The sequence below is a fragment of the Bison bison genome, unplaced genomic scaffold, assembly GCF_000754665.1.
Source record: "Bison bison bison isolate TAMUID 2011002044 unplaced genomic scaffold, Bison_UMD1.0 scf7180017864162, whole genome shotgun sequence".
NCBI lineage: Eukaryota > Metazoa > Chordata > Mammalia > Artiodactyla > Bovidae > Bison > Bison bison.
Genome location: NW_011494734.1, coordinates 639,740 through 665,560, shown reverse-complemented (window position 1 = coordinate 665,560; position 25,821 = coordinate 639,740). Strand labels below are relative to the sequence as shown.

Genomic DNA, 25,821 nt, shown 5'->3' with positions numbered 1-25,821 from the left:
CTCTCTGTCTATGAATTTGCCTATTCTGGATTTTTTCATATAGCTGGAATCATAAAGTATGTTGATATTTGTAATGGCTCCTTTCATTTACTCTCATGCTTTCCAAGTCCATCCATGGGTAACATTAATCAGTGCTCCATCCTTTTTTTCGTGTAACTAGACCACATCGGCAGAGAAGGCAATGGCACCCCACTCCAGTACTCTTGCCTGGAAAATCCCATGGACGGAGGAGCCTGGTAGGCTGCAGTCCATGGGGTCGCTAAGAGTCGGACACGACTGAGCGACTTCACTTTCACTTTTCACTTTCATGCATTGGAGAAGGGAATGGCAACCCACTCCAGTGTTCTTGCCTGGAGAATCCCAGGGACGGGGGAGCCTGCTGGGCTGCCGTCTATGGGGTCGCACAGAGTCGAACACGACTGAAGTGACTCAGCAGCAGCAGACCACATCGGATTTTCCTGTTCACCAGTTGATGGACATTTGGGTTGTTCCCACCTTTTGGCTATTAATAATGCTGCTGTGAACATTAATGTACAAGTTTTTGTGTAGATATAATTTTTCATTTCTCTTGAATGTGCATGTGATACTTGAGTATCAGTTTTCTGTTTCTTAATTTTGTTACTTGTGCTTTTGATATTTTAATCTAATATCTAAGAAACCCTTATCTACTTCAAGGTCATGAAAATTTTATTTTTCTGTTTTCTTCTAAAAACATATGGCTCTAGCTCTTCTGCTTAGGTCTAGGATCCATTTGAGTTAATTTTTATTTGTGTGGGAGGTAGGGTTCATTTAGAATTTGACCTCAAATATTTACTTACATGTACTTTGTTTTTTTTTTTCTTACATGTACTTTGTAGGAAATTATTCAGAATTTTTAAGTTTTTTGTCTTCCTTAGTACCTGTATCTACTGATAGGTTTCCTTTCTCTGTGTATGCTACTGAAATTTGTCCTAATTTATTTTATATCATGGTTTCTTTTTTAGTTACCAGTAATACAGTACCAGGATTTTGTTTTATAGTCCCCTGTGTGTGGTGTAAAACCTCACATGCTTGTGTGTTTAATTCTGGAATGTTTAATTCTGAAAATAATATATTTTCCTTCATAAGTCACCTAAAATAATACTCCAGAGAAGAGGAACAGAAGTGCTTAATATTTTTCCTTAGCAAGAGCTCATAGCCAGGGGCTGGCATGCGGAGTGGCCGACCCGAACCTTTACTCCGAGGGAGGACCCCTCCTCAGGCCTGCTGCCGGCAGTCTCCTCGTGTGTACGTGTCGGGAGGCTCTGCCCACAGAGCAGGTCAGGAAGCCTGAGAGGCAGCGCTGCCTTGCTGGCACCCAGGTGGCCTGCATGTGTCTGAGAGCTCGATGCCGAGGGACAGGTACGTGTTACTCGGCATTCTTTAAGCAAGAAAGGGTTGGAAACGGTTTAAGAAGTAAAGACTGTCACAGTCAAGTGTTTTGGTATTGGCACAATTTGTTTCAACAAAACATATCTTGATATATTTTCCTAGGGGGAAAAATTGCCAAGGTGTAAAAGCTATTTGTACAGTAGGACAGATAGTAAAAAAATATTTTAAAAATGTTTTATTATCTGATAGTTTTATTTTTGTTTTGTATTATACGTGATGGGAATGGGGGTGGCTGTGTTTCTTGAGTGTTATGGGTCAGACTGGAGCTGATGAGTGGACTTGAGGCCCTCCCTTATCAAAGGAGCCTTTTCTTGGCAGTTCTAGGAATGTGTGTGCTCAGTCGTGTTCGACTTTGTGATCCTGTGGGCTGCAGCCCATCATCCTCCTCTGTCTGTGGGATTTTCCAGACAAGAATCCTGGAGTGGGTTGCCATATCCTTCTCCAGGGGATCTTCCTGACCCTGGGATTGAACCCATGTCTCCTGGGTCTCCTGAATTGCAGGTGGATTCTTTACCCCTGAGCCACCAGGAAGGCCACTGCATGTGTGAATTTGTGTGAGTTTGGGCGCTTAGGGTTTGTTTTTAAGTAACTTCTGTCAACTGTGTATAAGATAGTGCTGCTGCTGCTTATGCAGTTGAACATAAGTTGTACATATGATGACAGGGTGAGGTGAGTACATTACCTGTGTTTCTTGGCATTGTAGCGTTTTCCCACCTACCTTCTAATCCACATATTTGTTCATTTTAGAGGCAACACACTGTTTTATTATTGCAATATTGTTATGTATTCAGTATCTTTGTACATACAGTTTTCTGTATGGGTTTACCTGGTCAGAAGTGTGTCAGATATTCTAGGATTTCTTTTGGAACCATCTTTATCAGTTGATAGTATAGCTTTCCTGCCTTGTGTGGTTTTCCTGTTACTATGCAGATTTTAAGGCATCTCGTGATGAAGCAGCTCTCCTTTCATGGAAGATTGTGTGTACTTGGATGCCTGTTCATGGAGCTTAGTCTGAGAACAGCATCCTCCGGAGTAGATTCCCAGTTCTGAGCAGCTCGTGCTCAGCAGTTGCTCTTATTGGCAAACCTGGAGAGCGCTTACCCCACTCGGCACAGAATAGTGTCCCCTGTGGGTGGGTTTTGCCACGTTGCCTGTGTGCTTCCGTAGTTTGTGCTAACGTTGTCCCGGTGACATCAGCAGTCACTACAGAATCAGGGGAGCTGCGTTAGAGAGGATGCGGAAAGAGGAAGAAACAACCTTAAACAAAGCTGATGTCTGGGGGCGCCTGCTTTCCATCTTTATGGCTCTTTGAAAATTACTTTTGGGATCATTTGTAGAACATAGTTTTGGTTTTTTTGGCCATGCCAGGCAACATAGAGAACTTAGTTCCCTGATCAGGGTTTGAACCCATGCCCTCTGCACTGGGAATGTGGAGTCTTAACCACCGAACCGCCAGGGAAGTCCCTAGAATGTAGTTTTGACTTTTGTTACTACTTAACATGTGTCCATACAGTTTCCACCATGTTACTGAGTAATATTAAATAATATTCACCAAGTATATGTACTGGGTCTGGCTGTGTTTTTGGCCACAATTCTCTGATGACTGAACACTTAGAATTTTGTGAGTATATAATATAATTTTGCAGTGAGCATATTTGGGGGCCAGGGTTTATTTCCTTAGGTAGGATTCCTACAACAGGAGTTTCTGGGTAAAGGGGTGAACATTCATTGGTTGCTCCCACTTATTCTCGTGGAGACTGTCTGTTGCCAGGAGAGGAAACACTTGCTCCTCTCAGATGGCAGACAGCTGCCTCTTGGTCTCCATGCTTGGCTATGAGCCCTGTCCTCACGTGGGAGTCAGGAACTTACTTACACCCTCTCCCTTTCCCAGAGATATAGTCTTGTGATTTCTTTGTTCAGAACTGTGTGCACATCATGACAACCCCGTAGACAGACCAGTTCATAAGAATGTAGGTTGAAAGCATCTAGGCCAAAAGGAAGTCATCGTGGGGTAATTACAAGTGGTTTTTCCTTTTGTTATTTTACATTGTGATACTGTCTTTTGGGATATTCTTTTACCTTATCTATGATTAAAGAAAGAGGAGGGGTGTGCCTCTACTCTGAGTCACACACCAGGCCTCCTGAGAAGACCTTTGTGAGCGTAGGACTGACCCTCTGGGCGTGATTTGTGTGCTAGCCCCCCTGCTCTGTTCAGGCCACAGCGGGCATCCCCGGAGAGAGGAACTGGCCCAGCCCGTGTGTGAGGTGCCTGTCAGCAGCCTGGGCCCCAGGGCATGGAGGTGGCCTCGCAGTGTGCAGGTCCTGTGGGACCTCCTGTGAACATTTCCAACAGGGAAAATGAGTTATTCTTCATGACAGTCATCCTGTCCTTTTGACTTAAAATGACTTTTTTTCCTATTATGAAAAAGGCTATTACAGTTCTCAGACCATTTACTAGCATGTCAGTCACTCTGACATGAAGAGGGCTGTTCATGACTGGCACTTTTCATACTGCAGTTAGAAAATTTTGAAAAGAATAACTTAAGGCTTTTTATAAATTGATGTCTGATAGATTTTAGAACAGATTTGTGGAGATCAGTGGGATTTTGATTTGGGTGGACTCTAGAGTTGTGCTGTCCAGTAACAGTAGCCAGTGGCTACTTGTAGCTATATAAACTAAATATTAAACTTCTGTTCCTTAGTCACCAGCTCCATCCTGAGTGCTCAGTAGCTGTGTTGAGCTGGCAGCAACCATATTGGACAGTAGAGATAAAGTATTGATACATCACCCAAAGTTCTCTTCATTAGCACTCTTCCAGATAAAAAGATTCCCCTTTCTTTTCATGGTAACCTGCAGGAAAAAAAGTCTATTTTAAGGAGTTTAAAATAGCATGTATCTTAAAGCTTTTTCTAAGCAAATAAGCAAATTGCAAAGAGTCCCAAGTTGAAGAGTACCTGGATCCATCTTAGCAAATGAAAATACTCTGAGTGTCCTCAGCGTGCTCTGCTTATTTAAAGAAACCTGGAACTGATACAGATGAATTTTCCCTTTAAATGAACCCGTTTACATTCACCGAGCTTCCTCAGTGGGGAAGCTGGCCCTTGTTGTGTAGTGTTGCAAAGGTAAGTATCTGCTTTATTGTAAAGAACTCAGCTGGACCAACAATGGGAAATGCACTTGAGAAGCTTTCTTGACGTTGCCTGTTCTTCCCTGTAGGAGAGCTGCGGCACATCACCAAACTGAAGCCCTGGAGCCTCTTTGATGTACTTGTGGAGAAGTATGGCTGGCCCCATGAAGATGCTGCACAGTTTACAGATTTCCTGATCCCGATGCTAGAAATGGTTCCAGAAAAACGAGCTTCAGCAGGCGAATGCCTTCGGCATCCTTGGTTGAATTCTTAGCAGATTCTGCACTCACCCATTCTGATCTGGCACATGTTGTCCAGTGCATTGGCCCTAAAGGGGGACTCTCATTCTTAACAGGATTACAAGTGAGCTGGCTTCATCCTCAGACCTTTGTTTTGCTTTGAGGTACTGTCATTTGACGTTTCGCTTCTTGTGCACTGTGATCCTGGGGAAGGGCAGTCTTGTCTTCAGCTTAGTAGTTTACTGACCCACTTTTCTTCTGAAAACAATAACATGTCTCTAAGCATTGTTTCTTGTGTTGTGTGACATTCAAATGTCATTTTTTTTTGAACGAAAAATACTTTCCTCCTTGTGTTTTGGCAGGTTTTGTAACTATTTATGAAGAAATATTTTAGCTGAGTACTATATAATTTACAATCTTAAGAAATTATCAAGTTGGAACCAAGAAATAGCAAGGAAATGTACAATTTGATCTTCTGGCAAAGGGACATCATTCCTGTACTATAGTGTATGTAAATGCACCCTGTAAATGTTAATTTACATTAAATATGGGATGGGGACTCAAATTTCAGAAAAGCTACCCAGTCTTGAGTGCTTTGTAGCCTAAGTTGCATGTAATGAACTTTTAACTGCTCCAAGGAGTTGTGTAAACTTTTCATTCCATGACAGTCCTTTTGCATTGGATTTTAAACAACTGGCTCTAGGTTATGTCATTCCCTGTATGGCACTTTAAAGAAAGGACATGCTTCTCGTTCTGAAATACACATCATAGTTTAGTGGTCCCATTCGTATTTTTGCATATTTTTAATTAAAAGTACTTTTAAGGAAAAAGAGCAATTTCCCTTTAAAAATGTGGTGGCCCAGTACCACGTGCTGTTGCTTCCTCCAGGCACTGTAAGGTAAACTCTACATAGATTAAATTGGACATGAGAAACATGTTCAGTGTGTGGGATGAAAAAATACACGTATATTTTTTGGAAAAGCTTATTCATGTCTGTCTAGAATCAAGGTATGGTATATACAACTTGCAGTGCAATGGGAAGAAAGAATACTAACATCTCAGAGAAAACAGGGACTGCATTCATTCCAGAGACAGTTCTGTGTGTGGCTACAACAAATTTTACTAGCGTTTTCATTGTCTTTCCATGCATTGAAGTTGAGAAAATGATTTTCCCTTTGCAGGTTGCAGACAATTTTGTTTAAGCATTTCCTTAAAATTGTAGAATCCAGGACACAAACCATAGTAGGCAATACAATTTTAGAATGTAATATATAGAGGTACATTTAGCCTCTTTTAGAAATCAGTGGATTGAATGTTGTTTTTTTTTTTAAATTTTACATTCCTCAAGGTGCCTCGTTTTTCTTGACTTTGTCCATTAACATTTATCCATATGCCTTTGCAATAACTAGATTGTGAAAAGATAACAAGTGTTGTAACAATAATCCATTGTTTGAGGTGCTTGCAGTTGTCTTAAAAATTAAAGTGTTTTGGTTTTTTTTTCCCAGACATTGCCTTGGTCATTGGCCTGTATTTGAAGTGATAGAAACAAACATTTGCTATCCTTTTAATGTAGTATAACCAGAATTAAAGGAAATATCAGCATTCCTGTTGAAAGAAATGTAGAACATGCATCAAGGCTTAATATGAGGAAAACATTCATTGTTTGTAAGGGGTATGACAAGGGTCTAGAAAACATGCTGTACTATAGATTCAGTACCTAGAATCTCTGTGAACCTTTTCCATTCATATTTCATCAAAAACATGCTGATTACATTTTGAGCATTGTCAGTTTTATTTTTTTAAACTATTCACTGTGAAGGAATGAGACACGCAATTCTCTTCGGAGTCAGCATTAGATCGTATTGCTGTGAGGTGGAAGATAGCATTCATTTATGTGATATGAATGCTAAATTTTTCTAATGAGGCTGCAGGTTACCTTGTAGGTTCTGTGAAAGATAGTGGCTGTAGACCAGTGATGCCATCCATGACGTGCACAGGAACCATTCTCACGAGAACCACGGAATACATGTATGTCTTCCCTAAGTCTGTAAGAATTTTTATCAGGGTTATAGCACACTTGAATAGTTTGTCTAATACAGTTTTGGCCCATGTTAGAAAACAGTCTAGGTTATTATTACTTTTGTTAGGATCTGTCACTTATAAAATAGCCTACTAGTTTACAAATGTAAAAGCAATTGTTCTAGAAATATACAAGGGTATTAGGTATACTTTGGTTTTTAGCATATTCTTGGTGGCTTGATGATGATGAATGCATATAAGCTCAATGAGAATCACTGGTTATGCAAAACACTATAGCCAGCTCAGTGATTTTAGTTGAATGTCCTATCTTTTCCTTTCTCTAGTCTGTGTGAAGTCTTCATGGAAAATGACAAGCAGTGGATCACATATGTGATTATAGCAGATTCACAAGCTGGCTGGCTGGAAATTAGGACTGCCCCAAGGCAGAGGAAAAGTGGATATAGGAGCTTCAGAAAAACATAAACTTTCTAGGTGAAAACTGATTTACTAACTTGCTTCTTCCTGTACTTGGATCATCTATAGCTAGCTAACCAGGATAAACTGTTTTTCTGTTGAGATACTTCTTAAATTCCAGTTTTCTCCCATTACTTTTTTAGAGATTAATGGAGTTTACAGAAAGGCTTCTGTATACTTATGTAGTAGGCAAATATAAAACTATGAGGAATTAAATCTTCCGAACAGTCCTTTTAAAGAAGTGTGAATACTGATAATTCATTATGGGACTTTGTCTTCTGTTTAAAACTATCAGTCAGGTGGTAGATGATGTAAAGCTGTTTCTTCTCAGATGTTTCTTTAGTGAATACCCTAAGTAGAATTTTGTCTGCTGATCAAAGAGGGCAAAGCTGACCTAAGTTCTTTTAAAATTTTAAGATGATCAGGATTGAGCCCTAAGCAAAGCTATGTTAAGGTAGCTATTTTTAAAAGGAAATGGAAATTAAAAGTGTAAAACATATTACTTGTCAGTCATTTTTAGTCTGTCTACTTTTTTGTCCCGTACACAGATTTCATATACTGTGCCAAATTAAGCAACTGGATGATGAAAGATGTGTTGACAAATACTGTCCTTTCTATTGGTTATACTTACTCCTCCTGAGAGGTAGACGATAATAAGTACTATTCCAAAATAATATATTTCAACAATAAAATGTTCACTTGAGAGGCCGTTTTCATTTTGCTTAGCTAAGAAATACTACTTTTCCTTTAGTTTCGTACACCCAAAACAAATTTTATTTCCTACTAGTCTTTTAAATACTATAGCTAGACAGTATTGTGTTAATTTAAGGTTTTCACATAGTTTTGATTCATCAGCAGGACACTTCAGTCATGTGCTAACATGTCCAAGTGAGATATTCCTGTTTTTAGGTGAGATACTCTGTATGTTCAAAAGGCTGTGGTTTATAACTGAATCCTGTGCTGCTTTAATGAAGTGGATCCCTTTCGTATGGCGTCAGATACTGAATGTTTGTAGCATTTATGCAGCATGGTAGTCTCCTATGGCTCTTGCTCCTGCGAAATGACATGTAGGACATTACAGGAACAAGCCTTTCCTGCCTCCTGACGCTTGTGTGGTCCAGTCCAACTGAGGGAGTAGTTGCTAAAGAAAATGGAAGGCTCCTTACAAACTATCTGGAAAAGGTAACTTTTGTAGAAACAAACAAGCGCCTAAACAGACCCCAATCTCAGAAGTTGTTCAGGACAGTTTGGTAAAACTGACATAATTGTGGTTTATTAACATGAATTAAAATGCCCAACCAGTGCTTCAATGTGACAGTATATTTAAAATAAAGAAATTAAAAGCCATAGACTGTAGTACTTTCACAAGGATCACACAGTTTTGCAGACTTGTCGTATGTACAATGCTATATATCAAATGAGAAAAGCTGTAAGCAATTATGTACGCAAAAGAAATGCAGTATTTACAGTCAGGAGACATTAAAAATCATTTATACATTAAATTACATTTTGCTCGCAAATAACCGATAAAACAAAATGAGCCATGTTCACAGCAAACTATAAAAATCTGTATTGCATTTTTTATACCTAAGATGCACTCACAGAACTGCTGATAGAAAGAAAATCCTCATACTGCCATTACTTAGCTGTGTGGTTAATGCATATGTATAAAATAATATAGAAAACATTCACTAAATGAATTTTAACTGCAACAATAAAATTTAAAGATCATGTAGCATCAAATCTACTGCCAGAAAAACAGCTGGAATGTTCACTTACAAAATAAAAGATACTAACACTGGCTTAACAGCACATTTTTTAAGGAATTTAAAAAGCAAAAATGGGAAAAATACAATGAAAGAGCACTGGTGTTTTTTCTTTTTTTATACAAAGGTTCATGTACAAGCTTTAAAAAGTACCATAACAGGTACATATGAAATATACAGTTTATCTTACAGAACATTTTAAAAAATGTTTTTGAAGTCCGTTTTAATGCCACCCGGAACCATGGTAATTGTTCTGAAATGTCGGTGGCACCTGTGCTCTGTGAATTGGAATCTGTCCAGGCACTGGAGATGCCTGCTGAGGTCCTTGGACCCCATGTGGCAGGGCCACAGAGCCAGGGTGAGGACAGAACCCTGAAGCGGTAGGTGTTGGAATACTGTTTGGTCCTTGGGGCTGGAGATGAGGACCTGCAACTGGTAATGGACAATGTGGCCCTGTTCCAGAAGGCTGGTGTTGGGGTCCCAGTCCCAGAGTGGTGTGATGTGTAGCTTGTGAGGGATACGGTGGTACAGCTGGATGAGCACTTGAAGGAAAAAGTGGCGGTCCTTGATGAGGTGGATGGTGTAAGGCTTGAGCTGACGTGGTGTGATGCCCAGAAGCCAGAACACTGGAAGGCGGAGGAGGAGGGGGAGGTGGAGGGGCTGAGTTTACCACATGCTGGTGTTGTGCTTGTAGACCTTGGAGTCCTGTGGAAGGGTGGGGCGGGGGGTGGTGATGAGGGGCAGGACCAGGAGGGGGAGGGGGTGGTGGCAAATGGTGCCCAGCAGTTTGAGAATGAATATGCGATCCAGGGGTGACAGCGTGAACAGGCCCCACCACATGTGCTACTGAGTGTGGCTGATGGGAGCTTGGCTGTTGTACGAGGTGTGGTCCTGGAGCAGGTGGGGGTGGAGGAGGGGGTGGGACCACAGCAGCAGCAGTCTGATGGTGAACAGAAGGGTTCTGAGAAGGCAAAAAATGCCCTGGAGTAACGTGGTGTCCTGGAACTGTTTGCTGGCTTGTGGTGCCAGGAAGTGCTTGGTTTGGTCCTGATGTAAACACAGTTTGTTGGGAAAGACTACCTTTAAGCTGATTATAATTCTGAAAGTTTGCAGAGGGCTGCTGGTTTTGATAATAAGACGAAGAAGAAGGGGGTGGAGGGGGTGGAGGGGGTGGTGCCGTGCTGCTCAGACTTGTCTGATTAAACTGACTGTATGTTGCCGAAGATTGTCCTGAGGGTGTCTGTGTAAATAATGCTCCAGAAGTTGCCTGCTGAGTACTGGCTTGAAGGTTCTGTGCGGCTGGGTAAAAATTTCTTTGAGGCTCTCGCTGAGGTGTTCCAACTTGAGGTGACTGTGAATGGTGAGGCCTATAGGGAGAGCCTAACTGCTGTGTAGGAGGCTTTGGTGAGAGATAGCCATGCTGTACAGGCGTGTGAGGCGTCGATGACTTTGGAGGATTTTCTACGTGAGGTGACGGAGGACAGTGCAACTTCATGGGTGCAGAAGGCAGCTTTTGTGAAAGTTGCTCAGATGAACAGCGAACGAGTGGCTGTGGAGGATGGTTCTTTGAAAGTGCTTGGGGGTTACTTGACAGCTGTTTTTGATGGAGTTCTGTTTTCAGGTGGACACCATTCTCAGCTTCAGATACAATAACTGTTCCCTCCCAATGGGAATCTGGTTTTGTAAGTATTTTCCCATGTGGCTGAACAGGAATTACAGGTCCAGGTGAACCAGGCTATGTAAAGAAAACAAATTATCTAAAGTTATGAAACATTCTGTATACATTGAGGTTTGTTGTTACTATAACATTCATTTTATATATTTAATATATGAATGTTTATATTATTCATTTTAAAAGGGGCAGGGAAAAGGATAGGTCTGAAGACAACTACAGAGGTTTCAGATACTAAAAAGCCAGTTTTTTAAGTAGTTCAACAAATTCTGCTAATAAGCTTCAACTGAATTCCCCAAATTTTCATTGAACACAAATTAAGGACATTAATCTCCATTTTTTTCCCCTAAGCACCTTAAACAATTGAGGCAAGTTTCAATTTTGTAATTTAAATGTCTATACTCAAAGTAATGACAAATCTGCTTAGGGTTGATAAACTTGCTCCCCACCCCCAACTGTTTTCATTCGTAATACCTTTTCAATGTTCAAATACAGATAATCCAAGTATGAGAGTATGTGAATATATAATGATGTTCTTTAAGGAGAAAGAAAAAATCAGACTGCCTCATTATTAGTTTACTGCCCTATTAGGTTATCATGTATTCATGATCCAGGACGGAGGTAGCATTTCTTTCACATGAATGTCATCTGACCTTTTGTTTTTAGAGAATTAATTGGTCAAATATTTCATGAACAGACTCTAAATTTCCTAGACACTAGCATAAGGAAGGGGTGAAACTGATGAAGCAAACGTAAGCTGCTGAAGTGTGTTTACCACGTTGGAACTTTAATAGGACAAATGTCCAGAAATCACAAATTGATACTTGGGTACAGCAGAAAAATCTCCAGGTGCGCTTTACCATCCACTTTTCAGAATGGCCATGTTCAAAGGTCAATGTTGTTATTACCTTGCTCATTTTTGAAGGACTTTTACAAGTATTTTGGGAAGTATCTGGGGATGGGCATTCATTTGTAGTTGTGGGTTCTAGATTTTCAGGATCAGGATCTGTAAAGCATAAGGAATCACAGAAAATGTAAAATTACATGATAAATATTTCCTTTTACTAATACTTCAATGTACATTCTATTAATTCAAACCAATGTCTAGAAAGGCTCTCTCCTTTATGCTTTTAAAAGGTATTTAAAACCACCACCATGACAGGTCATCTGCTTACTGACCTTCCGTAAGTTCACTGAAAGAAGGGACTGGGCCCTTGGGTTGCAACTGGGGAATGTGATTTGAATGAGATGAAGGAGAAGACGGAACATGATTCGGTGAACAGGGGACACATGGTGACTCTGCCCCTAGAGATGAAGCAGAAGCAGAGCCGGAGAACATTAGGAGCAGAGGACGGGCGCGGGGCGGTCAGCTGACTCCACTCTTTGGCAAAGGAACAAGCTCACTTACCACTGTCTTTATCTTTTCGGTGATCACTGAGAAGCAGAGCTCTCTGATAACTCCTCTCTCTCACTTGCTCCACTGAAGTTGAGGCCGTCCTTTAAAATCAAGTCATATCATCAGTTTAAAAGTTATTGCTGGGTAGATCATTTTTTGCCACTTGATGGTCAACATATCCTCCCAGGTATAAAGGCTTTGGCTCTTTAAGGAAAATACTTTGATGTTAAGTTTTGAAAATAGTACCCCCAACACCTCCCCAAACTGAGATTTTTATCCTTTATTTGAAGAACCCAAGCAGACTCATTCCTTTGTCTTAAGCAAGTTCTTGGTGAAGAGGAGGTTGTTGAAGGGTAGCATGGTAACATTCAGACCATCACTTCAGATTACCAAAGGAACCAAATATACCCCTTACAGATTTACCTTGTGTCTGGATTATAAGGCTAGCAGGAAGCTCAGAGGTAAGAGGACCAAAATGTAAAATGCATGTGGCCTCCTGCCCTTTGCCAAGACCCTCATTAGCCAGCTGCTTCTATTGCTTTTGAAGAAACACTAAACATGATTGTTGTTTCAAGGTAATGATAAGGGTGGTAAACAAATTGTGAGATGCTTTGGAAAGGAGTATTTGTTTGAAAAACGTGAAAATTATCAAGGAGTAGATATAATGGACCTTTAACAACACAGGCAAATATCTTGGTTAAAACCTTATCTATCAGCAAAAAGGATCTGTCAAAATTAATATTACAAACCGCTATCTGCTTAGCCTTAGGAGAACAACAACAAACAGGAAGTAACTGATTAACAAAAATCTGTTGTTTTGCAGAATAGCATAGTTGAAATCTTTACAGGTATAGGTCCATTCAAAATGAGCCAAGATACTGACTGGGAGATAAAATAACAAAGACTACTTTCATAAGAAGGTATACTGTTTGTAATTCTAAAGTTACCAATTAGGTCTGTGTTTTGTTTTTTTTTTCAAACAGGCAGCTTACCATTGAACTTCTGGTTCATTCTTTTCACTGGCAGACACTTCCTTAACAGTACTGTTATTGCTGGTTTCTTCCGAAGTAGCATGATAAACTGTAGCTGGTGTTGGTAAAGGTAGGCTAGCAGCGCTTTCTACCTGCTCCCCATTTTCACTCCTGTGGGCACACCCATCACCAGTGCTGCTGCTCAAGTTGCCACTTGTGTGAGGTGATACACTAACCAGCGCAAAGTGCTCCGTCTTAGAGCCGCTCTTCCTAGCTTCACGTTGTCTCTTCCGGTATTCTAATAGAGAAACCTTAAGCAAGAAAGATACGGAAAAGCACATCTTTAATTCTTGTTTTAAATATTAGAAACAATCTATTCTTTTTTCTAAAGAGAATTATTATATTTACATTAGGAAAATTATGTAAAATAATTTGATTCTGAACAAATAACAATAAAAAAACAATTAGCAAATGCCTACTTTATGCCAGGCATTGTATTTAGATGATTTTACATACATTATGTCATTTAAGCCTCACAACAACCCTATGAAATAGGTATATATTATCATCCCCATTTTACAGATGAGGAAATTGAGTAACTCACTCACTCAAGGTCACACAGCTGGTGAGTGTTGGAGCCGGGATTCGAACCTAGGTCTTACTTGAAAGCCCGTGCTCTTTCCACTATACTATATTGCTTCCCACAAAGTTGCCAACTGGACTCTGTTATAAAAATTAAAAGCACACATCACTAAAATTCTTTGACTTGAAAAGCAATAAGCCTATTAACAAATAAATACGTGTTGTAGTTTCTCCCACTGCTCTGAAATAAGGCATTCTTATTGTTTCAGTAGGTCTGCCAACCAAATAATGGTGGTAAATCAGGGAACTATTTACTTATATAATACTTAATTTCTTAGTACAGTACTTTTCAAAATACCTCTTAGTACAGTACTTTTCAAAATACTTTTATATCCGTGGCCTAAAAATACTATAGATATTACTGATGAGGAAACAGGCCATTTCTTCCATTTAGGGCCTCATGTTCTATGTAAAATAAGGGTAATAACACAAATGGGGCTTCCCTCATAGTTCAGTGGGTAAAACAATCTGCCTGCAGTGCAGGAGACCAGGTTCAATCCCTGGGTCAGGAAGATCCCCTGGAGAAGGAAACAGCAACCCACTCCAATATTCTTGCCTGGAGAATCCCCTGGACAGAGGAGCCTGGCAGGCTACAAGCTACTACAGGACCGTAGTCCATGGGGTCGCAAGAGTCGGACACGACTTAGTGATGAAACCACCAAGAAGACATAGTACTCAGTTCCATTTATTTGGTTGGGAAGTGGTTTTTTTTAAAAGTTACTCAAAGTGAAGTAATCACCTTGAGTTTTTGATCTCTGAAATCATGATCCTTATAATTTAGTTCTCTGCAAACAATATCTAGTCAGTGGAGCACTGACAAAAGGTTTAAAAATGTACACCATCAATAATTTAATATGAATAAAGTATGAATGCCTTACATAATACGTAACTATTAATTACCCTCAGTAGTAGTATGAATAAAACACTATTAAAAGGACTATAAATTGTTAAATTTGTAACCTTTTTCTTTTGTGGTGGATTCTGGGGTGTGCAACTTCCGTCGATCAAATTGTCATTAACAGTCCGTCCGAAACCAGATACAAGCCCATCTTCTGAAGTACAAAACACGGGTGTTTCCATAAACATGCCTCTAGTATCATCCTGCATCAGGCACTTTGACTCACTTATTCGGAAGCCGCCTCCAACCTCCAACTGATGTGAGGGTGTCAGGTCCCTCAAGTTGGAATTTACTGAGAAGTTAACGCCTGTTCTCTCAGGACTCTTTACCCAGGAGGAATACAGAGGGCCCCGCCCCGAGTGAGCAGCCTCCAGCTGGCTGGCAGCCTCAGTCCTGTCGTGTGCAGCTGCTTCCATGGTTTTATGTAAGGCGGTCTGCTCAACTGCATCGAGTCCCAGTTGAAGATCTGACACCGGTTCCTTTTCTCCAGGGCACTGCCTGCTGATTTCAGTCCTACTCCTAGGGCTGCCATAGCCAATAGTCTTTATTTCTTGCAGACCCAGTTCAGTTAAGTTAGAATTTCTAAAAGGCCCCAACGTTAACATGGTTGACGATCTGTCATATCCCTGTTTACAGAATTAAAAAAAAAAATTACACAAATAATCACATTTGGAAGCTACTTACATTAAAACTACCAATAATTTAAGCAAAATAATGATACTAAGAAAAAAGCCACCAATTTAAAAAATCTTTCTTAATATCTCCTTACCTCTTGACTATAAGTGCGTCTCTTAATTTCTGGAGAACTTTCTGGGGAAGAAATATTCTGCATAAAAGACAGAAGCAGAATTGAAAATTAAAATATGTAACTAAACCCATATTTACAGAAATGAAAACTTAAGAGAAACTACTACACACACTTTGGTTTTAAACTTTTTTATTTCTATTGTCCTTATAGTTGGCTTTAAAGTCAGTTTGATATACAGGTATTTAGTCTGACTTCTGTAGATCAATAAAATGAAAGTTATGTTCATTTGAATTAAAAAAAAGTTTAAATTCACATAAATGGATGTTCAAAGTTTTCACTTAGTTCCTTAGAAACTATTATTAAAGGTTACACTATTTATTAAAAGGAGAGAAAAGCTATTAAAGAAACCCCGTCCCCATGGGCTCTTGTTTTTGCCATGTAAGTTTCTCACCTCAAAGTGCATGGTATTTCCTGGTGTGCCAGGAGTTACTGGGGTAACTGGTGAATATATGGGCTTATAACCATTTCTACAAGCTTCATCATCTGACTTTATCCGTGGAGGAGTGGAAAATGATGGGTCTGTAGGAGTAATATCTGTGTGAGTTGGTGTAGCATATGGTGAAGGAGTAGGTGTGGAGGTTTCTGAGTAAGCAGAATCTAGCAACTGATAAAGTCTTCGTTTTTTCAGTGGTGTAGTTAAATCTGTTGGTAAAATAATAAATTATAAATTATACTGCTAACATTTGCTACAATCTGTAATACATTCTGGGAAAGCACAAAACATTGACAATCATCATCATCATGGTTTTCATCCCAAAACTAAATTTGAAGGTTTTTAAAGATGATAATACTAACATGAAGCAATCTTTACTCACCCCCATTTCCCTCCCCCCAGTTTCACCAGTACCAAGCATTATCTTGCCAGAAGGCTTACAGACCTAGAGGTTGCCAAGAAATCTTGGAAGTATAGCTGTTAATTTAACTGATTTCTAAGAGTCCTTTTGAATCTGAAAAACAGATGGCTAACTAGGCCCAAAATTCAACCATAAGCCCCAACATACATGGTACTGCAAATTATAGTTTTCATGTGTATATCTATCTTCATCCAAAATGTTGGAGGCAGAAAAGGGGGGGGGGGGGAATATATATATATATATATAACACAATGTGCTACTTTTGGGCTTCCCTGGTACCTCAGATGGTAAAGAATCTGTGCTGCTTTTGTGAGGTACATAATAATTAGAATAAATATGCATATATATTTTATTTATATATGTGTGTATGCCAAATACATCCTGCTACATTCTCCACACTAAAACAACACTGAAAAGAAGTTCTACCTGGAAGGGAACAGCTATCATTTAATAGTAGTGGACTTTTATTTTCACCATTGACTGTAGGACTTCTGGATCTTTCTTGACAGGGCGAATTAAATCTATGTAAAATTGCTGAGTTTTCCTCTTCCAGAGCTTGTTTCAACCACCGCTGAAATACACAAAACAATAAGTGAACAGAAGTCAGTTTGCAGCTATAAAGGTACAGCCAATTCCCAAAGTATTTCACTCCCAAGAATGGTAGTATGGAATGAGAATGGCATTGGCTCATACTAGATTTTCATATCCAAAGAAAAGTTTACCTTCTTGCATGAGCCAGATATGTTTTCAGGAGGTTCTTTTCTTCTCCTTTTTTCCGAAAGGAATGGTGAAGTGAATCTAATATAGTGCTTAGGAGTAGAGTATACATGTGGACTGTAAGTGAGACCTGGCAAAGAATTGAGCTGTGTAGCTAGCACTTCAGGATCTGTAGTTATGCGCAGCGGCCTCTCTGAAAGGCTGTCTGAAGGTTTTCCTGTCTTCTCATTCTTCTCACTTAACCATTCACTGACCAAGTGCTAGGCAGAAACAAAATTTGGATCACTATATATGTAATTATACAGTTCATCCTATACAGTATTTGAACAGCAAGTTGAAAACTGACATATTATCTAAAATGATTAATTTAAATCACTCATATACAATGTTCAAAAAGTCAATATAAGTTATTCTGCATTTCCTTGGTTATCCACTCTTATTACTAAAATTTTTTACACAGTAATACTTCTATGAATATTTTTATAAAATAGTAAAAATCTGGGACACCTCAATACCACCTTAAAAACAACAAATTCTAAAGTTAGGTTTGTTACCGCTTCTGTATTATGTGGAAAATGTCTGTCAGACATGAGGCAGTGCTCTTTACCCTGGCTACCCCAGTGCATGTGATTTTTCTTTTAAAGCTGTTGGCATTGACAATCACTGTTGATTTATGGGGTTTGAAATCTTTTAGTATTAAGTTCCCATGCTTTGAAAATTCACAAATTTCTTTTAATTCTGTTGAAGTTTTTGGATCTACACTGTACATAATAATTCAGTCTTTACTGGCTATATGAATATATCTGAATACCCTCACCTTCTTTAAAAAACAAAAAACTAGTAAAGTTCAGGTTTAATGGTCATGAAAATAAGGATTCCAGTTTGTCAGCATAAGCACATTTTCTTTGCTGTGTGGGCATTTATGTCTTTTCTATCTAGTTATTTTCTACAAATACCATTTATAATAAAAAATATGTAGAAAAACTAGTGTATATGTATTTAAACATACATTCTCACACATACAGAAACACACACATTAAATAATATCTACCCACATCCTCACTTCTAGAAATAATCACGATAAGCATTTTGGCATCTTTTCTCTCTCTCTTTTTCCATGTATTTAAACTTCCTTTCTAGGACAGGCAACAGAATGCAGTGCTAAATCAGGGTAAGACTGAACAGAGATTAATAACAGCAAAAGACTTTGCTGGGGGACTTTGTGGGGGAAAAAGAAAAAGAACCGCAGTGCTAAAGCGCTTGGGATTCTGCAACCAGACTGCCACTTACACCATGACCTCGAGCAAGTTATGTAACTTTTTTCCATCTTAATCCTGACCTATATAAAAGAACGGTTATAATAGAAACTAGCTCTACAAGTAGGGTTATTATTAAAAGAGTTAAATAACCAAAGCTCTTCTTACAGTACCTGGCACAGAGTAAGCGCTGTGTACTAAATGAAGGACGCTTTTACATTATGGGAATCCAGGATCATTTGCTACTCTTGTCAAACAGTATGTTGTTTAAAATAATAGTATATATTGTAAGCAAAACCTGTGGGGGAAAGGTTTTTTTTTTTTTTTAAACAATATCAGGATATAGGAATCTGTATCTCAGACCAGGAGATAAAATCTCTAGCCCCACAGCAGTCTAATAATTAAAGGGCAGGGTTTAAGTCATAATTTGTCATCAAGAAAGTTGTTTTTTTTTTCTGCACCACATGGCTTATGACTAGGGATTGAACCTGGGCCCTCAGCAGTGAGAGCTCAGAACGGCTAGAGAACTCCCAAAGATAGCTTTTACTTTGAAACATGAATCTGTTTTCTTCCTCACTAATCCAAATTATAAAGAAAATTTGCAGTTACTTTTTGTCCTTCCAAAGTGGGAAAAATAATGGTCATTTTCAAAAGTAAGTACTGGCTTGTTTGTTCAGGATCCAAAGTGCAAAAATGTGAGTACAGACTTCAAATCAGAGCTCTAATTTTAGCTCTTACCTCCATCCAGCCATTACAGTATACTTGCAGATTCAAACTAGGTTTTTACTACATTTACTAAATTATTTCTCATGGTTTCATAGTACCTATAAACTATATTGAATTTGGTAAGAACAAAAAGGAGATAAATTGGGTTTCAAAGTATTTTGTTGTAAACAATATAACAAGGATTCATTTATGATCTACCCCACTCCCCAAAGAGCCTAAGGATTACCACTTTGGTATTCCGCTCCAATCCACTATACTCAGAATGGAGTAAAACAAAGCTTCATAATGGTGGTATGTTATTTCTGAGGTTACTATAAAGCTCCAGGTGGTGGATCTCAGTGAACTATTTCCCTCAATTGCTTTATTAAAACTGACTGACAGTAGTTTTTGAAAGATTTTTATTAATAAGTTGATGTAAAACTACCCTTCCTGGAACCTTCCTACAAAGTTGGTGAGAATATAAATTGGTACAATCTTTATGGAGATTCCTTAAAAACCTAGAAACAGAGCTACCATATGACCCTTCAATCCCACTCCTGAGCATATAACTGCAGAAAACTAATCAGAAAGGATACATGTACCCCAATGTTCATAGCACTATTTACAACAGCCAAGACATGGAAACAGCCTCATGTCCGTTGAATGGTTAAAGATGTGTGTGTACACACACACACACACACGATGGAGTATTTACTCAGCCATAAAAAAGAATGAAATAATGCCTGCAGTAACATGGATGGATCTAGAGATTATCATACTAAGTGAAGTCAGTCACAGAGAGACAAATATCATGTGTTGTCACTCATGTGGAATCTAAAAAAACAAATGAACTTATTTACAAAACAGATTTACAGATACTGAATTGAAAACAAACAAAATGGTTACGGATGGGGAGGAGGTGTTAGTTCCTCAATCATGTCCAACTCTGCGACCCCATGGACTGTAGCCTGCCAGGCTCCTCTGCCCAAGGGATTTCCCAGGCAAGAAGAATGGATTGGGTTGCCGTTTACTTCTCCAGGGGGTTTTCCTGACCCAGGGATTGAACCTAGGTCTCCTGCATTGCAGGCAGATTCTTTACCATCTAAGCCAGTGGTGGGGGGCATAAATCAGAAGCTGTGATGAATACACACACTACTGTGTCTGTGTATACAGATTGTCTGTCTGTACATAAAACAGACAACAAGGACCTACAGTATAGCACAGGAAACTCAATATTCTGTGATACTCTATATGAGAAAAGGATCTTGAATGAATGAATGAATCACTTTGCTGTTCATTTGAAACTAACACAGCATTGTAAATCAACTATATTCCAACAAAATTAAAACTACCCTTTATACATTTCCACATCCTTAGTACATTCTATGAAAATCAATTTAACATTTAATTCTTGTAATTACCTATATACCACAAAATTTATTTATATATTATATATATAAAGAAAAGATAACGTCTCAAACCAGTCGTTTCTGAGAAATTTAGTTTAAGTACATAAAGTAGGCAAAAGGAAATCATTAGAAATCATAATTGTAATACCAAAAAGAAGTCAATATATCAAATATTTTTGTATTTTTACAATTCTCTTTAAAATGTTTAGAAGGATAAAAACTATGACTTTAAAAATAACTATCAGTCTGTTCCTTATGAAATGTTATAGCCTTAATTCCTAAAACATGAATACATGTAACATCATGGGAACTTGTTAGACAACAGTTTTACATTCAGACAACAGTTCTTCACGTTCATTAAAAATCATACCTTCTTTGTTTTAGGGTACTTTGTTGGACATTTATTAAGTACTGGAACTTCATTTTCAGTAATTATTTCTGTTAGTGCAGTTTCAGTTTCTGGTTCTATTGCAAGTACAGTATTTTCCACATCGTTTTGTTGTGAGGTAACTTCAATGTCAGGAGAAGACGGTTGGATATCCGAACACATACTGACAGTCCTGTGTCTCCGACGCTGCTGTCCAATGTGAGTCCTGCTCCGAGAAAAACTTTTTCTCTGTTTAGTTCTATTTACTTTGGCTGGGGTTGGCTTGCTAGCAGTTTCTTCTTTTGCTTGTTCCTAATTCAAAATACAGAAGAATGGAACTTTGAATACCATGTTTATAAAAGATAGTAGTTGAAATCTAATGGTATCAATCTGCTTTAGAAGCTAACTTCCTCAAATTTCTTTATGAATACTGTAAATTGACATAAAAATTCCCTTACTCAAAAACGAAGCAAGTCTCATATCTGAAGCCCAAGTTCTCAAAGGATTTGAAAAATGCTGTTGAAAGGCTAATATCGCATCAAAAATTCTTTAGAGATGTAATTGTTTGAGAAGATTTTATTAGAAAGTGGTTAAGTGTAAAAATAAAAGTAGACCTGAAAAGTAATACCTGAATAACTTCAGCATCACTGACAGTCTGTGCATCTTTACATTCAGTTTTAACTTCAGTTTTGGCTGTGCTGATTCTTTCCAAAGCTTGTTCTCTTCTCTTCTCTCTTTTTTCAAGTCTGGCAAAAGCCTGCAGAATTGCTTCCATTTTCCTTTCTTCTCTTGTCTGTGAAATTTAAATTTTAAGAGACATAATAAATATTTCTCTGAAGAAAATTCAAAATCCAAATGTTCATAGCAAATTAAAAAAAAAATTTCATGATTGTGTTAGCAAAACACTTCAACTGATGGTAAATAAGGGATAAAAAAACCTTTATGTTCATTTCTGAGAATTCTGAACATCTTGGTAAACCCTGTCATTACAAATGTATTTCATAAAGATCAAAATTCCTAAGGTAATATGTTGAGAGTTAAATTCATATAAATATAAGAAGTGAATATATTGATATGTCATAGCAGGATATTGTGGGGTGAAGACTGGGGTTAAAATCATGACTCTATCCATGACCCCAGGCAACATAACAACCCTGGGTGGGTAACAATACTTCACTGAATTGTTAATGAGTTCAAATATAAAATCTCTAAGAAGTTTTCCAACCTTACTTGAAAAATGGTAGGCATTCCATAAGTGCTATTTATTATTTCTATTTCGGTTCTCTTGTCTTCCATTATAATTCCTATAAGGCATTCCTCTACCTTCTACTCTTCCCAGGGCAGACTGGGGAACAGCACAAATTCCTTTGAGCATCAGTTCTCTTTGGAGAGAGCGCATTAAAAGCAAGACCCAGAGCCTTGCCCAGTGGGCCTGGTAAATGCTTCCCGTTTCAACCAGAAACAAGAAGCAGGTCAATCAACTGTCCAGTTCTCCAAATGAAGAAAACCAGGTCCTGAGGTTCAGATCCATTTGTCTTTCTTTCTTTGTCGTCATTGACGTAGGAAAGATCAGTAACTCAAGATCTGGCTGCATGATCATCTCAACATTGGAGCTTTAGAGTTGGAGTAATTAGCAGATATTCAAGCATCAAAACACCTACACTAAGGAAACCATTAACTCTTTCCTGCATTTTTTTTTCCTTTATTATACTTGATAAGGGAAATATATAAACAAAACCCCTCTGAGAACTTTCTAATTAGTTAAGGGCTTCACTGGTGGCTCAGATGGTAAAACAAACTACCATACTGCAAATGTGTTGGCCTTATAAATGCGTTATCCTCACCCTCTTTTACAGGTAAGGAACTGAGATCCAAAGAGGTAAGGTTACTTGTTCATGGACAGATATCTGCATCTTTAGCTTTCTTGGTCTGGGATGGTTAATAAGACACTAAAATAAAGAACACAGGCAAAAGATTATCTTTTTACTGGAAGTTTCAAAGCTGCATTCTTCAGCTAATTCATGTCTCTCAAGTCTTATAACTCACACTTTACTCAACCGCCATTCATCTATGGCTCTCTATAAAAATCCTTTCTCCATATATTAGGACTTTTCTAAACCCTAAACTTAGAAGTCTGGAGTAGCTGAAAAATGTGATTTTCATAATTGCTTCACCTGTTGAATGGGAGTGGGTAGAAAGAGACGGGGTTCATTATTGCGCTTATACATTTAAAAATAAATCTAAGAAAAGTATACTTTTCCAAAAGAAACAGACTAGTCTTAGCAAGGATCATTTTATATGTAAAACAATTTACCCACGAGCCAGGCACCCAAAAAAGGTATTTTCTAATCCACAATTATTCAAGGTTTTCTAAGATAAATATGAATTTATGCAAAAAGCAGTGTCTTTGACATAATCCATTTTTCACTTGTTTTAGAGTAAGAGAGATAAAATTATTTGGTGTAAAGACAAAATTCATTCATTTAAAAATTGAACAAATATAACTGACAGTAAAGCAAAATCCTTTATTTAAAGATGATTCAATTTTTTTGAGCTAGTCAGGATCTTAAAAATAATCAGTCTACACTGCTGAAGAAACCAAAGCCCATGTATATTAAGTGAATTTCTAAAAGGCAGAACCATAATTGTTATCCAAGTTTCCTGGCTTCTGATTTTCTCTTCTTCCCAATTACCAACCGCTGACATATTACATAAAAAGCATAACTCTTCCTATAGTTACTTCAACTATTAACTGAAAGCACTAAACAGCTATCCTAATAGCTTTAACCTAGCTTTGTCTTAAAAAACACACATTAGAAAATGTAAACATACCTTTGATTATGTGAAAAAAAAAAAAAAGTTACTAATCTACTTTTAAACTCCACATGTCATTCAGCTTGTATATTCAAGAATTTAATACACTGACACACAACCAGATATACAGTATCTAATGACTGAAAATTTACCATCCACTTTATAGATCTAACTGAAAAATAAAGTTTTATATGTTACTTGAGATAATTATAGCTGTTTGTACAGGGGACTAGAAATTAGGAGTCTTAATTAGCCCCAGCAGACTGTCTATAGCCCCTAACATCAGGGCTTGATGTAGTTTAGGTAATACTTGTCATGTGAGTCTACCACTAGGATGTGGTTGTTAAATTATCCAGACTTTCCAAGCCAATGACTGCTGAGACCTCAAAAAGTCATTTTTATTCTCTGTGAGCTTGGCAATTGTTAGACCCTGATATAGAATCAGAATCAGACAGGGTTGAATTGACACACTGTTATTGCTGGAGGGTTAGGTGCTAAAGTAAACTATGAGAGATCTCTGATGAGATCTACAGATGACTTTTATGACTTATTTCTCAGTTTATGCACTTTACAGTAAAGCATAAAGAGTAGTTTTTGTCAGCAGAAAACTTTGTAAGAAAGTCTGCTTAATAATATCCCTTTATAGGATTTTAATCATTTAAGGAATGGGTTTAGTGAGAATTTTTATTCCAACTTAGTGCTTCACTAAGTGTAAACACTTAAGTGTTTACTTCAGTGTAAACACATTGGAGGACAACTGTAATTTGGAATCATGTAACTTTGTACTTGGAACAGGTTACAGAGATCTTCTTGTCTAAGCCCCCTATTCAACAAATGGTGAAAGCCTAAAGTCCATATAGTTCAAGAATTACATAAATAAAGAAGATGAATTAAAGTTGTATACAATATCACAGTGAAACTATAAACTGAGTAAACCATTAAAATTCACTACAATTAGAGACATTTGGTAATTTGAAGCAGAGTGAAAATAAGTTTATGCACTGCAGACGCCTTACAGTATCTTTAGAAGGAAATCTGCTAGTAGGATGTAAGAATTAAGAAGGATACAGAAAATGAAGACATTTAGGTACTTGTGGTGTACTTTTTTCTTTTTTTACCTTGCCACCAAGTAGGAAGTAGCTCTTTAAAACAACAAAGTTGCCTTTTAAAGGAAAGGGAAATGGCAGGGCCAACCTGCCAAATTACTCTATTACAATCTTGAAATAGAGAAATGAAAAGACTTCTTACTCAACTAAGGGCTTCTCTGGTGGCTCAGACAGTAAAGAATCTGCCTGCAATGCAGGAGACGCGGGTTTGATCCCTGTGCTGGGCAGATCCTCGGGAGACACAAATGGCTACCCACACCAATATTCTTGCCTGGAGAATTCCATGGTGAGAGGAGCGCGGCAGGCTACAGTCCATGGGGTTGCAAAGACTTGGACACAACTGAATGACTAACACTTTCACACTTTATTCAAATAACTTCCCTTATCCTTTCAAAAAGGAATTAGAAACTAATTTTTTTTAAATGGTAAGATTATTGCTTACCAATAAAACTGTTCCATAAGAATATCTCCGTTTCTTCTCTACCACATGATTTACTTTAATCTCACAGTGCTGTTTCTTGTTTGATGTTTTTCCTTATACCCCATCCTCCATGAAAGCTGCTCCAGAATAGGACCCTTGCCTTCTTTGTTCACCAGTACTTTAGGTGGTGCTCAGCATATAACATCCAAATTTTTGTACTGTATATACACTATATACACACTATAAACAGTATATAAACCACGTATATCACTATTATTTGAAGGCATGTAATGAAATCTTTAAGCAAGATTTTGGAAATCTTGATTTAATTAAGGCAGCTGAAGCTGCATATCCTCATTTTGTATGAACAGAAAACCTATACAAATAAATAGGTTCCTTTTTGCTATTCAATACTGTGATTAGTTACCCACTGACTATTCATATTTGAAGATATAATTCCTTAACAGTAATGAGAGAAAATGGGACCTTAGAAAATTAAAACTAGTAATCAGCATTAATGTTGTGAGGAGAGAAAAATGAAATGAACAATACATGTCAGATGACTTTTCTGGCAGATTTACCCTGCTTATATTTTACTATTTATTATTAGAAATCCTTTTACATCTTCTAAAGTGATCTAAACCAAGTCACTTCCTGGAGGCATTAGTAAGAGCATGGATTCTACAGAGCACTGTTTTCTGAGTGTGTTTTTTCTATGGAATGAAAACTTGTGGTATGACAAAGGTGTC

The 25,821-nt window shown here is 38.0% G+C and overlaps 2 protein-coding genes across 8 annotated transcripts in view; one reads left to right on the top strand and one right to left on the bottom strand.

Moving 5' to 3' along the window:
* SRPK2 (SRSF protein kinase 2) overlaps positions 1-7,782 on the top strand; it is a gene marked incomplete at its 5' end in the record, with an annotated part of 79,206 nt that extends 71,424 nt beyond the window's left edge. Inside the window, one exon of the mRNA XM_010841496.1 lies at positions 4,628-7,782. Within this exon, the coding sequence (XP_010839798.1) occupies positions 4,628-4,812 (185 nt within the window). The remainder of the gene's footprint in view (positions 1-4,627) is intronic.
* Positions 7,783-8,503: 721 nt separating this feature from the next.
* Positions 8,504-25,821, bottom strand: part of KMT2E (lysine (K)-specific methyltransferase 2E) — a 91,514-nt gene continuing 74,196 nt past the window's right edge. For 6 of the 7 annotated variants that reach the window (XM_010841433.1, XM_010841434.1, XM_010841432.1 and 3 more), the window contains 12 exons: positions 21,360-21,524; positions 20,735-21,043; positions 17,000-17,254; positions 16,704-16,848; positions 15,815-16,065; positions 15,385-15,441; positions 14,678-15,241; positions 13,097-13,386; positions 12,117-12,205; positions 11,888-12,013; positions 11,617-11,714; positions 8,504-10,771 (listed from right to left, as the gene is read on the bottom strand). In XM_010841433.1, the coding sequence (XP_010839735.1) occupies positions 9,260-10,771; positions 11,617-11,714; positions 11,888-12,013; positions 12,117-12,205; positions 13,097-13,386; positions 14,678-15,241; positions 15,385-15,441; positions 15,815-16,065; positions 16,704-16,848; positions 17,000-17,254; positions 20,735-21,043; positions 21,360-21,524 (3,861 nt within the window). In that variant the 3' untranslated portion in view covers positions 8,504-9,259. The remainder of the gene's footprint in view (positions 10,772-11,616; positions 11,715-11,887; positions 12,014-12,116; positions 12,206-13,096; positions 13,387-14,677; positions 15,242-15,384; positions 15,442-15,814; positions 16,066-16,703; positions 16,849-16,999; positions 17,255-20,734; positions 21,044-21,359; positions 21,525-25,821) is intronic. The other variant, XM_010841436.1, reaches the window with a different exon arrangement.